The 15,995-nt window shown below is 44.8% G+C and overlaps 1 protein-coding gene across 1 annotated transcript in view; it reads right to left on the reverse strand.

Moving 5' to 3' along the window:
• Positions 1-15,995, reverse strand: part of LOC125414516 (low-density lipoprotein receptor-related protein 2-like) — a 51,485-nt gene that overhangs the window by 20,562 nt on the left and 14,928 nt on the right. Inside the window, exons 10-17 of the mRNA XM_048456585.3 lie at positions 15,557-15,725; positions 14,490-14,724; positions 13,426-13,551; positions 10,269-10,493; positions 5,121-5,432; positions 3,267-3,479; positions 1,302-1,481; positions 381-596 (exon numbers count right to left, since the gene is read on the reverse strand). Coding sequence (XP_048312542.3) covers positions 381-596; positions 1,302-1,481; positions 3,267-3,479; positions 5,121-5,432; positions 10,269-10,493; positions 13,426-13,551; positions 14,490-14,724; positions 15,557-15,725 — 1,676 coding nt within the window. The remainder of the gene's footprint in view (positions 1-380; positions 597-1,301; positions 1,482-3,266; positions 3,480-5,120; positions 5,433-10,268; positions 10,494-13,425; positions 13,552-14,489; positions 14,725-15,556; positions 15,726-15,995) is intronic.

Below are 15,995 nucleotides of genomic sequence, written 5' to 3' on the forward strand. Positions count from 1 at the left end.
CAGTTTGAAGGAATTCAGCCTTAGATTCCCCCACCCCCAGAAGCAAGGGCTCAATACCTGCTCAATGGGTCATGTTTAGGTTATCCTCCAGAGCAATGTTATAGAACATAATTTCCCAAAAGAAGGGACGTCAACTATGAGACAGTTGGAAATACTCCGGGAGGCCAGACATCCCAGGGAGGGGCAGGCATGGTGACACATTCCTTTAATCCTATAGCTCCAGAGGCAGAGGGAGGTGGACCTTTGTGAATTTCAGGTCAGCCAGGGCTAAATGGTGAACCCCAGCACCCCTCTTTCCAGACATACACACACACACACACACACACACACACACACTCACGCACATGCATGCACACACAACTTAAGCTCATGGAACTTACCGCACCCTTGCTCGTCTCTTCTGTCCAAACAGTCTAGTTTCCCATCACACCGCCAGCTCTTAGGGATACACCGGGTCTTGTTGTCACAGCGTAGTGAGCAGTCTTCCGCAGGACGCCAGCAGCCCAGCTCATCGGACCCATCAGGGCACTGCCGAACCCCATCACAGCGGTATTTCTCCTCTAGGCACCTGCTTCCATCCAGACACTGGAAGACCCCTAGCATGCAGAAGGTCCGAGACTCGCATTGTTCCAAAGGAAGATTTCAAACAAGATGGCCTCGCTTTGTTCCAGTGTCTAAAGGGTCTACAAACTGCATCTCATTTGATCTGCATTCTAATGTGTGGCTGATACATAAGCCATCTTTTTTTAAAAGATTTATTTGTTTATTTATTTATTATGTATACAGTGTTCTGCCTGCATGTACATCTGCAGGTCAGAAAAGGGCACCAGATCTCATTACAGGTGGTTGTGAGCCACCATGTGGTGACTGGGAATTGAACTCAGGACCTCTGGAAGAACAGCCAGCCATCTCTCCAGCCCCTACATAAGCCATCTTAATGGGCTCAGGTCAATTATGCTACCAACCTGAACTATGTCATTTAAATAAGGCAGCATGTGTTTGGTTTCTTTGATAATTTGTTAAATGGCTACCAACTCTTACAAGTGGGCCACTTAGGACATTCTGTGGACCAGCCTATAAGAAGGCAAACATTGAAACACTTAGCTAATTTAAGGAGGCAACCAGGCAACAAACACGGACGGATGAAGTGTGTCCTTAGGGAATCAGCATTCCGACAGATGAGGGCATGCAAACTGGTCCAGGGGAAGTTAGGATGTCACAATTAATGACATACTCTGGCCATTTCTCTCATGCGTCTGAAGATGACCCTGGCACAAAGCACAGAGGACAGGGTGACCAACCTGGTTGATGACAGACCCGGGAGCAGTTCTCTTCATCTGAGCCATCCTGACAGTCACGGTCACCGTCGCAGAGGGACTCCCTGGGAATGCATCCCTTCCCATCCTGGCAGGGCACAGAGGACCGGGTGCAGAGAACGGGAGGAGAAGAGACAGTAGGCACTGTCTCCATAAGCCCAGGGTCTAGAGCAAACCATGTCACTTCAGCAAGTCAGTACAGGAGGGGCCAGCAGTGGGCATGTTCCCATGTCCCCTCCCTTGGACATTCACACCAGGGCTGAGGATCCATGTGAGTCCTACCTCACAAGAGCCAATGAAAGCAAGCAATGTACATACACTTAGGTAAGCAAGCTACACGGACCCTTATCTACTGGCTTTGAATTTGTTCGTGCTCTTTCCTCCTCTCCGAGCTACCTGATTCCCTATCGCATCTGAGAAATAGAAAGCAAACTGTAACTGTGTTTTTCATCGTGTTCTGTCAATCACAGACTGCACAGAGGGTGATGGCATAAGAGCGTAACAGAGCCAAACACTTGTTGCAGAGTTACTACAATCAACAGGTGTGAACAAACCCACTGCTCTTATTTGGAGTAGGTGTACGGTCAGCCTACATCTCGGCTTGGATAACATTCTATAATGGTGACACCATGATGCTACCTGGTAATGTGTTCCTCAGCATGTATCCCTACCCCTAAGCAATGCACAACAGTCCTTCTGGCTCCCTGACTTGCCATGACAGCTAGCATAAGCGAGTCTCCCATTGTTGAAATGCGTGAGTTACAGTACCACAAGTTACAAAATAGCATTTGTGGGCAACTACTGCCGCAATGGACAGATGTGTTTGAGACTGGAATAGGATCAAAGCAGGAAGGCTAGCTATATCTGCACCTCACCTCAGGAATACATCCTTAGACCTGATGCTTTGCAACTTTTAAGATCAGGATAAAGCAACCGGTGAGTCATAAGGTCATATGGGTCACCAAGAAGACAGAGATGGCAGATTGTGAGACTGGATGCCGAGAGGACATGGTTCTGTCTCTTTTGTTTCTATTCTTTCTTCATATACCTAGGTGCTTCTGCCAAAGAAGCCTCTGAAACCCAGGGTGGGAATTCCTCTTTTTCTGCTTCATAACCTAGGACCGAATGTCTTTTGCTCTGCTGAAGGATTATATGAAAAGACGATACATAAGCCTGCTTCACCTTGATGCAGCGAAAGGAAAGGGAAAGGGAAAGGAAGTGCGATGTTTTCCTCTGAAACAGGGTGAACACGCCAGTCCAAAAACTCAAAATCCAAAAAAATCCAAATTTTAAAACTTTTTTAACCAAACATGGTTAGGTAAAGAAAACTCTACACCTAACTTCGTGTGACAGGTCACACTCAAAAGGCAGGCACTAGGACTGTTGTAGAGAATGACCTTCGGCTTTGTGTGTATAAAGTGTGCATGAATTGTAAGTGAGTTTCATGCTTACACTTGGGTTTCATCCATAAGATATTTCATTAGGGAGCTGAAAACAACTTCAAAGCCTAAAACAGAGGACCAAAACTTGAAATAAGCTTGGTCCTAAATATTTTGGGTAGAGGATGCTTTGGAGGTACATCACAGAGGGTACCCTGCACAATGTCCCCGCTTCGTGTCTCATGAAAGAATGGGTTGTTTGGTAAATCAGTTTGGAAGTAGTTTAGAGCTATGTTCATACACAGAGTAAGAGCCTTGAATACACTAACATGAAAGACCTTTTCCCAGAGGCTGACAGCAGGCAGACCTTGAGAACTGCTATGCCTTTTATGGTCACAGTCAACTGGCTAAAACTCTCAGCAACTTTGAAAAAGATGCTTAAATGCCCAGAATATGAACGAGTTATGGAGGGGGACTTCTGGAATGAAGAGGAAACAAGCGCCAATATAAACAAAAGGATACTAAGGAGTTCACCCTAGAAATCATGGGGGATGGCCCCTCAAAGACTCGCCTGGAACTTTTTGGTTCTCTACCAAGATGATCAATTTCTTTATATGCGGCTCCTTCAGCACGGAGAAGGGCTCCAGTGTCTTCCTGTTCCACAGCACAAGAGCTGCCTTGTCTGCCGTCACCAGGTAGGGCTCATGGGCTGCCATAGCCACATCGCTCCAGGATGCGTTCAGGGAACATGTTCGGTTCTTTCGTAGACTGAAACTGTGCAACCCTAGGGAAGAATAAGAATCAAGATTGATCGACCCGTGACCCAGAGCAAGGTGGGAGGTATCAGTACTATGATGGGGGTCCAATGACCCAAAACTCTAAGGAAGCACATTGCCCTCTTTGAAAGTTTCACGGGTTTTAGTATTATAGGTTTAAAGTAACTAGTGAATATCTTAAGCTCCAGGAAAGTAGGGATCTTAGGTCTGACACTCAGAGACACCAGCTGTGACCTCGCTGCCTGAATGTGTCTGTGTTGTCAGATTTTATGACAACCCAACACAAGCCAGGGTCATCGGTGAAGAGGGAACTGGGTTGAAACATGCCTCGTTAGACTGACCTAGAGGCAAGCCTATGGGGTATTTTCTTGATTAATGACTGATATGGGAGGTCCCAGCCCACCGCGGGTGGTACCATCCCTGGCAAGGTCCTGGGTTCTATAAGAAAGCAAATTTAGAAAGCCAGGAGGAGCAAGCTAGTAAGCAGCATTCCTTCATGGCCTCTGATGTAGTTCTTGCCTCCAGGTTTCTGCCCTGACTTTCCATCCTTCATAATGGACCCAAAGGTGGAGAGTTGGGCAAACCTTTTCCTCTCCAAGTTGCTTTTGGTCATGGTGTTTAAACACAGCAATAGAAAGCAGCGTGTGCTAAAGAACATGGCTCTCAGCGTGTTGCTACGAGCCCTAAGGTAGTTAGTTGCTAGGTAAGATGATGAGCAAGCTCTGGGCAGCTACAGCTTCCACTGGTTTATGGTTCCACCAACCATAGCGCGGTGCCTCCTGGGCAGAGGACGTTCGCTTCTGCTATGTCCAGCTGTGCAAGAAAAGCAAATGCGGAACAAAATTTTGGAAAAACCACTAAGTATATATTTGATGCTCTTAAGTCTATTATTTCTGGTGTTCTATTTTTTTTTAATTCCTAAACCAGACTGATAGATAAGAGATGCCTTGCGGTAACTGTCAAAGGTTGAGTTAAAGTCTTCGTCGAAGCAGTGCTCAGAATAAGTAGGACAGCGAGAAGAAAGGCTTTGAATACTCTCTATACAAAGTAACAGTACATGCTTGAGGGGATGAATATACTAATTACTGTGATTTGATCTTTACACATTGTATACAGGTGTCAAAATACCTTATTTATCCCACATAACACAAAACACAAAACTTAATTTGAAAAAAATGACTTGAAGCATTGTACTGTAAAGAAGCTTTGGCATATGGCCTCAGATCCTACTCATGGTACTATTGTATAGTGTTGAAATGAGGGGCCTGCTTTTTGTCCCATCCACCCGGCGAGCTTAGACCCGAAATAACCACATGGAAACTGTATTCATTAAATGGGCCCACTACTTGGTCCATTAGCTCAGGCTTTTTATTAACTCTTATAATTAACCCATTATTCTTATCTATGTTAGCCACATGGCTTCGTACCTTTTTCAGCAGGGCAGGTCACATCTTCCTTCTTTGATGTCTGGACAGGACTGCGGAGGGAGCTCTTTCTGTTTCCCAGAATACTCCTGTTCTCCTTGCCCTGCCTCTACTTCCTGTCTGGTTGTCTTGCCTATACTTCCTGCCTGGCTACTGGCCAATTAGCATTTATTTTGAATGTAATTGATAGAATACAGAATTGTCCTACACCAGTATAGTGCTTACCCAACCCTTTGGTGGTCCAGAGGATACTAGCAGATCCAAGGTCCAAGGCCATCCGGGTGTCTGCCGCCCAGGTGCCTCTCCAGACTTCCTGTCTGGTTTTGCCGTCGAGGGTCATGCTTTGCAGGGGCCTCCCACTCTCCACCCAGTAGAGCACCCGTCTAGGCCAGTCTAGAAGCAGCTGTAGTATAACATTGCCAGTGCTGTAGAGAGTGTAGGAGTCAGGGCCAGGAACTCTGGTCTTCTGAATCGTACTTCGGTCACAGGGTAGCCAGAAGAGGTTCCCGGTGGAGATGTCCACATTAGCTGAGCAGACTGTGGGAGGGACAGAGACTGCCTTAAAAGGCTTCTAGGTATATTTGCATAGTGGTTCAAATGTATCAAGGAGAGAAGGGAGACCCGGCAAGCACTTCTCTGGAACATGAACCTCATAATGGCTACTGTGGACAGCAGCAGCTTGTGACATGAACCCCAATGGTCCCCACGGCCACCTAGAAAGATCCACTACATCTTGAAGGAGATGTCCATGTGTCCTGCATTGGAACACAGGCCTGACACTTCAGAGTGACATTCCTTCTCCTCGCAGGTCGATATGCAAATCAGTCATTTATACATCAAGGGGTTAGATTTGAAATTGCTTTAGGAAAACAGACTAGGACAAGAGATATCACTTCAGATAGAACGCAAGGTCACCAAGAGAGCACAGACAATGAATAAAATCTACAATGAGAAGGTGTAGGTATGATCAGGACCAAGCACATAAAAATCATGGGTACTGTGATGGTTTGAATGAAAATACCCCCACTAGGCTTACAGGGAGTGGCACTATTAGGAGTTGGGACTTTGTTGGGGTAGATGTGGTCTTGCTGGAGGAAGTGTGATACTGGGGGTGGGCTTTGAGGTTTCAGATGCTCAGGCCAGGCCCAGTGTCATTCTGTCTTCCTCCTGCTTGTAGATGAGGATGTAGAATTCTCAGCTACCTCTGCATCACCACGTCTGCCTGCAAGCCACCATGCTTCTCACCATGATGATACTGGACTAAATCTCTGAACTGGAAACCAGCCCCAATTAAATGTTTTCCTTTATAAAAGTTGTCATGGTCATGGTGTCTCTTCACAGCAACAGAAACCCTAACTAAGACAGGCATCCTTTATCAGATGTGAATAATTGAATCAGGCACTAACTTCCAATATTCTTCCTTTCCTGCTCACGCCCAGTATAACAGGCCTATGGCAGAGACAGACTACAGTTGATCTCCTGTGGTTTGCACCCAGTCGTTAAGATTAAGAGCAGAATCAACCTAGAAGGTCAGAATGCCTCCCTCAAAACCCTGTTTCTATGCCTCGGTTTCCCTAAATCCATTAAGGATGCTTCTCTCATGAGGCTGTTTACATAGCTAACACAGGGAATCTTAGAATAGTGACTGCTATTTATGGTAAGTTACTAAAGCTGACCACACAAGCTTGCAACAGCCAAGCGCCAGGAAATCTGCAAGATGGTGGTTCAATTATTTTAAAGTAATTAAATTAATCATATTGATTTACAGCAGTAATAAATATTTGACTAATATATTTTTAATTGTTTTATTGCAATTTACTTTTACTGGATTGGAATTCCTTATCGTGAAACTGCATGTGGCTCTGGAATTGGTATTCTTTCTGGACTTTTTACAGATTGGCTTCGAATGGGACATGAGTCCAAACATGATATTTGTTTTCGTTTCCTGTATACCTTATACATACAGCCTCAAAGCAGTCTTATAAAGCACTGCCTGTACTTCACTGACTGAGGACAGAGGTGGAATTTCCCACCTATCGCATCCTGGAGGAGCTTAAGGACATTGAGATTTTACGGCAAACTCTATCACGCTTTTGTTTTTATGTCAATCATTCCTGAAGGGTAAACATACTGTGTAAAGTTTGCTTCCATGAATATTCTGAAACCCATTTTAACCATGTCACATGGTAGCTTGGAAACTGGCATTGTGGGGGTGTTTACGCCATGAAAACTGTCAGCACTGTGCATCTGGGTGTACTTGTTTTGGGGTGGCTTGTTGGTTTTGTTTTGTTCTCTAGACTAGAGATGGATAAATAATTGACCTTGGGCCAAATTTGGTCCACTGCCTTTTTGTATAGGTAACTTTTCATGGAATACAACTAGTAGTTCATACACTGTATAATGCTCTTTCCATGATACAATAACAAATATCCACCAAACATGGTGATTCTTACTGGCCTTTCATACAAAGTTTGTCAACCCTTAGTCTTTACTTCAGAAAAGCAATATGGGTAGAGCTGCTTGCCTCCAAGTTTGATAACCTGAGTTTGATACTTGGCACCCACATGGTGGAAGGCAAAAACTGATTCCTGAAAGCTTTCCTCTGCTCTACTCACACACATGTGGCACATGTGCCCATGTACATGAACATATATGTAAACATGCATATATACACACCACAAAATAAAAGAAATGTAAAGAAAACATGTTACCAATGCTGATTCCACTTACATGTGAAATTAATTAAACTCTAAGTAGCTAGCAAATCCAAAAATCATTTTCTGGCACTTATAATGTATCAATCAGGTCATAAAGCCACCATTTATGGCACTGGTGAATTAATTTCATTGTGTCTTCATCACTTCACCTTTGTTTCACTTGTTTATAGAAACAAAAGTATGAAATGATATTCAAGTCAAAACTACACCTCCTCCTTTACCAGATAAAGGGTTCAGTTTAGGGTTTTACAACAATCATTAGACTGTGTATGATTCGCCAGTAAGCTTTATTATAAGCATATAGCAGGGAATGTGCATGTCCAGTTCTTTCTCCTACTATGCTTTTGTTTCTATTTCTTAGGCATTGCAACGAGATATCGGAGGTGGGTAAAAAAAGTAAGGGAAGAAGGATTTATTCCAGCCCATGATCTAGTCTACAGCCATTTGTCTCCAGGGCTTCTGGGACGCTGTGTGGTCAAGCAGGACAAGGTGGCAGAGAGTACGCAGTGGAATGATGGGGTTTATAGCGCCATGGCCAGGAAGTTGGCAGGGAGAAGACCAGTTGTACTTTCCAAGGCGTAGCCCTGCAGCCTCCTTCCCCAAGGCATGTTCTGGCTTCTCTTAGTCCATTCATTTCTGAACTCCTTGCTGGTTTAATCTACTGATGAGGTTAGCAACTTAATGATTTAGATCTCAACAACGCCACCTGAAAGTCAAATCCTCATAAAACATACGACTGGGACAAGGGTGGCGTTCATTTGCTATCCAAACTGTAAGCCCCAGAGAGCCAGTTGTTAAACCCATCTACTGGGCACGATAGCGAGAACTCAATGTTAACTACCGAGGGGATGGACAAACACATGTATGGTGACTCGGGGTGAGGGGGTGTGGTGTCGGCGGGGGAGCCACTACACACAGCCTTAAAGTGCTACTTATTGTTCTTCCTTTCAGGTAGTGTGTTTCTTTACTACATCACAACCTCCCGTGGGAGGAACTGCTGTAAGATTTGGTCAGAATCCTCTCCATATCCGTGAAGTCATTCTTGCCCAAGCTCAATGCTCTCTCCCTTGTCAGACTCTGAAATGTACAGACAGTATTCATTCTTATACTGAATTACGGATTTCATTTTTGCCCTTCACAGACTCAAGGTTGAACACCTCCTTTCCAGGTTAACATAATGTTCTCTGAACAATGCCACATTGGCACTTAAAGAGACATACAATGAAGTCCTCTCTTTTTTTCACTAAGAATTTTAACTGCAAATTTTTCTTTTTGGCCTCAATTTTCTTCTTTAGTGTAAGAGTAATGTGCTCAAGAGAAACACTGACCTCAGGACACTTAAATGAACTGATGGCTTTTAAAGAGGCCACATCATCTGTGACCCTGTCTGGCTAGCAGGAGCGAGACTGTTGTCTTTGTTCTGTTTGAACCACTGCTGCAGTGTGTTTGGATCTCAAATACTCCACTAAGGTTCATGTGTTAGTGCCTTGATGCTCAGCCTGCTATTGGGATGCTGTGGGACTTCTAATGGATGAGCACCAATGGGAGATGATCAGGTAATTGGGAATACGCGCCCTCAAATGGTCTACGGGTTTACAGTCCCTGCCTTTTTGCTTTCTTTTTTATTTTATTTTTCTCTTTGGCCCACAATTCCTCTCCCACCATGGCAACCACCACCAAAGGCCTAAAAATAATGAGTAACCCTGAATGGACTAAGAGCTAAAACCAACCATTTCTTTTACTTTGTTCTGTTAGGATTTTCTCTTTACAAATTAATCACCTTGGGCATTTATTGCACTTATGGAGAGCTATCACTGCTCTACAACAGAGCCAGCTCAGATTAAGCCAGCAGTCCTTGATACAACTGCAACACAAAGCCAATTAGTATGGCCAGCCAGCGGCGAGAAGGTAACATTTCCATTAGGTGGGAAAACATTTTGCGATCAGGCATCTCACAGATAGCTGTTAGGTGCTGTCACCGTTAGTTTGTCCTGAACGTTTTCTGATTGGGGCCTTAGAAGTTGTTACTCAACTGCCATTGTACTTATCCAGCCCTCTGTGTCCTGCAGGGCCCCAAGGAAGGTGTCAAAGGCACTTCTGTTAGTGTGGCAGACAGCACTTGGCAGAGCACACAGGAACAGATGTTCAGAAATCTCATTACTCACCCTGAGAGCTCAAGGCTCCGTCCTTTATAATGGAGATGTTTGCTGCGTTTAGGTAGAAGAAGGGGAGCTTGAGGGTGAGGTGCAGCGTTTAGGAGTGTGGGAAGGGAAAGTATATACTGCCATATTAAGAAAATATCTTGCTTTTTCTCTCTGAAATCTGCATTGCAAATGACTTTTAAATTAGAGTATGAAAAATCTGCAATGCAAAACTGAAGAATGAAAGGACCTTTTTTTTATTCTTCCCTGACTTAAGGTCGGGAAAGCAAAAGTTTAAAAAAAAAAACAACAAAAAACCTTATCCCTCTATTTAACCTCATGACAGTGGTCACGCCCAAGAACAATGGGTCAATAGCAGATATCACATTCAGTTAGTCACACCTAGTCTTTGGCACGAAAATACATTTAGATCAGGGATGGGTACACTTTTTTGGTCCTACACATTTTAGACCCAGAAAATAAAGAAAGAAAACAAGATGACTACCACGGCTCACCTGTACGCTGGGTCCAAATCTCTCGCTTTTGCCCTGAGTATCCCGCTGAATAAATGAGACGTCCCTGGGCATCGGACCAATAGATGAAGTTCCTTTTCCAGTCAACATCCAGTAAGTAGAGGTTCCCAGCATGCTCCTCAACTAGAGTTCTCTCTATAGCAGTTCCCATAGAGCTGACTTTCAGCAAGTACAGACGCTTGCCAGAGGCAAACACAACTTTCAGCTCTGCAAAGGGAAGGGAGAGGTTTGCTGTCTGACCATTCAGATGAATGCCGGGTTCCCTACGGGGAGGAGCCTCATCTCAAGCTTGGGCACCCACACCAATGTCTTACATCCCCGCCTATGTAGCAGACGCACATGACCCCATCACCACCATAGCCTCGAAAGGTGGGTTATTTGAGAAGATGTCAGTGTCAGTGTCAACTTAGGCAACGGGGTATTTCTGACATTCTATGGAAGGATAAAACTGAATCGCTGACATGCAGCACTCTTTAATAATGTCTTGCTACTAGAGAATTTTTGTTTGCTTATTTTATTTATTTAGAGACAGTTTTTTTGGAGTGCAGGGGGGGCAGTTCAAAACAGGGTTTCTCTGTGTAGCTTTGTTGCCTGTCCTGGAACTAGCTCTTGTAGAACAGGCTGGCCTCAAACTCTTAGAGATCTGCCTGCCTCTGCCTCCTGAGTGCTGGGATTAAAGGCGTACGCCACCAACGCCTGGCACTTTTTTTGTTTGTTTATTTGTTTTAAAATATTGCCCTCTGTAGACCACCCCTGGCCTTGAACTCAGAGACCCACCTGTCTCTGCTTCCAGAATGCTGGGATTAAAGGTATGTACCACCATCTCCTGGCTACTAGAGAATTTTTTAATGCTTTCTCTTATTTAAAGAAAAATTGAGCATGTGAATATATAGCACACAATATATAATGCTCAAAATTAAACCTGAGCTGCTTGCTTAGCAACTACAGCCTTTTCCACCATGGTTTCATTCAAAACCAGCCCTGTGATCTGTGTTTTTAAAAATAAGTTGGTGCATAAACATATTTACATGATTTATTCTTCCTAAAACTTTCATATTCTAGTTTCAAAAACATGAACGGTTGGGCAGAAATAGTCAATAGATTGTGCAGACTTCGATATTTTGGCAATAAAACAGCAACATGGCGAATTTTTGTTAACAATACTGGACTAAGACTGCATTCAAACAAAGACCACTTAAAACCTAAGTCAGGATATATGTAAAAGGGATCATAGAAGACATTTCCTCTATTAATTTACTTGTAAAATTTTTATGCAAACCTGAATTATATATGCCATCTTATGCTTTGAAAACAAATCCAACTGTCCTAGCAATGGATGAATTATATACATACAGTAGAATATCACTTAGCCTTCAGAAGGGATAAAAGGTGGGTGAGGTGGCTCAGTGGGTACAAGTGCTTGTGTGCAAGCCTGTGAGCCTGAGTTCCATCCCTGGAGCCCACAAGCAGGTGGGAAGACAGGACCAGCTCCACACAACTCTCCCCAATGGACACGTACACACAATGGTGCACATGAGCTCCTCTCACAATAATAATCCTCAAAATTGAAAAACAAAATGGAAGGGAGTCAGGAGTTGTGATACAATCCCCTGATCTGATCACTGCACTCGGGAAGCTGAGACACAAAGTTCATGAATTTGAGGCCAGCACAAGCCACATAGTAAACCAAACGCCACCCAAGACTGTATGTCAAGGCCTGCTTCAAAAGTCAAAGGGGTGTATGTATGAAATTCTATGAGATGTTAGAACAAAGAGTCATAATAGTGTACTGACTGGTTTTGTGCCAACTTGACACCAGCCAGAGTCATCAGAGAGGAAGAAATCTCAGTTGAGGAAATGACTCCACGAGACAGTGATCAATGAGGGGAGGGCCCAGCCCATATTGAGTTTTGTCATCCCCGGGCTACTGGTCCTAGGATCTATAAGAAAACAGTCTGAGCAAGCCAGGGTAAGCAAGCCAGTAAGCAGCACCCCTCCACGACCTCTGTATCAGCTGCCAGCTCCAGGTTCCTGCCCTGTTTGTGTTCCTGTCCTGTCTTCCTCTGACAAAGAACAGCAAAATGGAAGTGTAAGCCAAATAAACACTTGCCTCCCCAAATTGCTTTTTGATCCCTGTGCTCTATCACAGCACTAGGCAGCCTAACTAAGCCAAACATCACAGATATCATTCTAAGTGACCTACACCAGCGTCAAATATCACACAATTTCACCACATATGGTACCTAGAATTAGCCAGTCCACCCAGACAGAAAATAAAATGGTGATTGGCAGGAACTAGAGGGAAAGAGAGTAGAACGGATACCTAAGGTGTGAAGAGCATCATTTGGGAAGTTGAAGGATTTCTGGGAACGGATCACGGCAGCATGAACTCATCTCGCGTCACCACATAATTAAAGTGGTTAGATGTTAAGCTTTCGTTGGGTATTATTATTTTGTTAATACCATTATTTAGTGTTGTGGGAGTAACTTCCGCTGCCTCAACCAATAGTCCCTGAAATACGAGCCCACAGTGCAGCGGGGAGCGACTTCCGCTCCATCAGTCAATAGCTGCTGAAATACCAGCCCACTGGGGCGTGGTATATTTCTCTTTTAAAAAGAGAAGCAGATCCGGATCAGGCCCTCTTGGTTCCGGCTCTTGGTTCCGGTGCTTGCTCCTGGCTCCTGCTCCCGGCTCCTGCTCCAGCAACTAGGCTCCCTTCCTGACGGTTTATGGTGTATGTAAGTTTTACCCCCCAAAATAAATAACCCCTTAAAACATAACTGGTGTGGGATTGATTCGCCGATAATTTAGCACTATTATAAAACTAAATCAAGGGGACTGAACATGGAGGTACACGCCTTTAATCCCAGCACTTGGGAGGCAGAGGCAGGAAGAACTCTGTGAGTTTTGAGGGCAGTCTGGTTTAGACAGTGAGTTCTTTGCCTTACAGGGCTACACAGTGAGACCTGATCTGAAACCAGTCCAAAAGAAATAGAATCAAGTTGTTTTGACAACCAACTGGTCGTCAATGGAACTTGTCGGAACAGAAGGATCGATTCAGCAATGGAATCTGCTTTATTTCCAGGCTAACCTGCAGCAAGCCTTCTTGGACTGCACCCATTTTGCCAGGGAACTTACCACTGCAAGTACCAGAAGGTAAAAGAAACAGTCCCTCTGGACAGACACACTTGTAGCCCTTGGGATGGATGGGGGACAGGAGGCATAGATGGCTGCAAGAACCTGGAACACACGCCGAGTGTCTGCCTGTTCAAACAGAAACAGTAGACATAGTTCAGATTCTCTGTTCAACCATTCAAAGCTCAGTACTGAAGAAGAGGGAAGATGGTCTGCCTGAAGAAGAATCCAAATCTACTTGTTACCTTTCATGGGTGTGCTGACCTTTGAACTATGCTTGTCTCCAGACTGGTTGTCAGACAAGTGTCCAAGTGTTTTATCATAGGGCCAACAAACCTTAACCAGCAGCACCTTCTCCCTTGGAGTTAAGGCAGAATGAGTGTTCCTTTGGTTTTCTGGGAGACTGCTTAAATGGATCTGTATTCTTCACCATGGTTAGTTGGGACAACACACTTAGCCTAGCGTGCATGCCTTTGATTTCAGCACCCCAGAGGCAGAGGTGTGCGTAAAAGACCGGCCAATCTACACACCAAGTCCCAGGACATCAGTGAGCATAAACCCCACCATCTATGGATAGCTTATGTTTTCTTTTTTCTTAATTAGTTTTTTAAGATTGATTTATTACTTTTTGTATGTAAGCGTTTTGCCTGTATGCACGCATGCGCACCACATACGTGCATGGTGTCTGAGAGGGTCAGAAGAAGGCTTTGGCTCTCCTGGATTCAGAGCCACACATCAGGTGATGAGGATTGAACCCAGGTTCTCTGGAAGAGCAGTTAGTGCTCTTAACCACTGAGACAACTCTCCAGCCCAGTGCTTATATTTCCAATACCCCAGACCCTAAAAACCCAGCTGAGGTGTTAGCCAGCCACAGAGCCCAGGACTTGGAAAGAGCTTCCCCGTGAAGCTTCTGATCTGCTCACCAGACCTAGAAGCCCTGTGTGCTGACTGGAAGGAGAAGGGGCTAATCACGTCCCTGCCTCCAAACAGCAAGTTCCAACCACAAACTGAGGTCTCCTCTTGGGTGGTTTCCACCTCAGCAATTCAGAAAGAAGTGGATCACTTACTCTTGGGCTGCTGAGATCTGTGGAGGACGGAGAGAGCGGACACGGAGGCATGTGAGGCGTGGAGCAACACCTCTCTCTCCTTCGGACTGCTGGGCGAGGTCCGGACCAGTTGAGTTTGATTTGCCCAGAAGAAAGCGTTCTCAAACACAGCCAGACCAATGGGATCTTCGTCTTCCAAGAATATCCCAGGAAAGGTGTACCTCCCACTGCCGTCCACTTTCACTGTCTCTATGGACTGAAGGATTAGAGTCTCATGAGTTAGGGAGAGCGCCAGCAAGGGCTGCCGGTGTTGCTGTCACCAGAGGTTTCTGGACGTTGACTAGATATCCCTGCGACATCAAGTTGATAGGGAGGAATTCGTCTAAGCCTGCGGAGTCTACCGTCGGAGTCAGCACATGGAGTGGTCCTTGTCCAGATTTAACAACTATCCCACATGCTCTACAACCAGACAGGTTACCAACACTATTCACTCTATTCTGTGATTGGCCCACAAAGTGGGTGTTTCATGTGTTCTCAGAGGGAGCTATGAGTGTTCAGGGAAACATCCTAATCAGCCAAAATCACAACTAGGAAACAAGACTTGGAAACGTGACTCACCAGGCTGTGAGCATCTGCTTTTAGTCACTATGTCATAGTGACCTTTTAGTTTGTCATTTCCCAAATTGGGATGTTATAAACTGCAACATTAGGCCTTGGGAATCCGAGTACAGCTCTTAAGTGCCTAAGGAACTGTATGCTTCCATGGAAGCTCCCAGAAGTCTTAAAAAACATATTGTATCATGGGTACAACATAAATTGTGACCTTTATAACTGCAAAAAAAATTAGCACTGTTGGGCTACAGAGTATGTAAAAAAGAAAAAGAGCACACCAAGTCTCCCAAGCTGTTGGTACAGTCTGCTCTACTCGAAGATGTTGTGCAATTAAACCTTGCTTTTCTTGCTTTTGCAATGCAAATTACTTCAGGGAGTTAATGTTAGTCATTAGAGAAGTATGTGCTTACCTGTAGACCCATTCCCAGCTCCTAGCAAAAGAAGGTTCCCATTTCCTCTGGCTCTAACTATAGTACCTCTTTATAGCCACCGATCCAGTAGAGTCTGCCAGTCACGTGATCAAGTGTCAGCCCTAAAGGCTCCTCTGCGGTCACCACTGCTAGTGTCTTCCTGTCGGAGCCGTCCATTCCTGCGGTCTCAACCGTCTTCACTCCGTTCTCACTCCGATTGACCCAGTACAAATACCTGCAAGCAGCGGGCGTACACAGTTTTCAAAAATGCCCTCGCTTGCATGCACACCTTATCGTCAACAACTCCCTTAGCCCTCTCCTATGAGCTTTGTCTCTGTCCTGCTCCCCAAAGCTGGAGAGCTCCCCGTATCCATCAGGCACAGCAAGGTTTGGCTACATGGAATTCAGTCTAAGATGTACAAAGAAGAATCTTGTGAAGCAAATGAAACCTACAGGCTGGCACGCTCTCTTCATAAGCATGTAAAATGCCAAGAGATTTGCGGGT

This window comes from Myodes glareolus, chromosome 23, assembly GCF_982192425.1.
Source record: "Myodes glareolus chromosome 23, mMyoGla1.1, whole genome shotgun sequence".
NCBI classification, from domain to species: Eukaryota; Metazoa; Chordata; class Mammalia; order Rodentia; family Cricetidae; genus Myodes; species Myodes glareolus.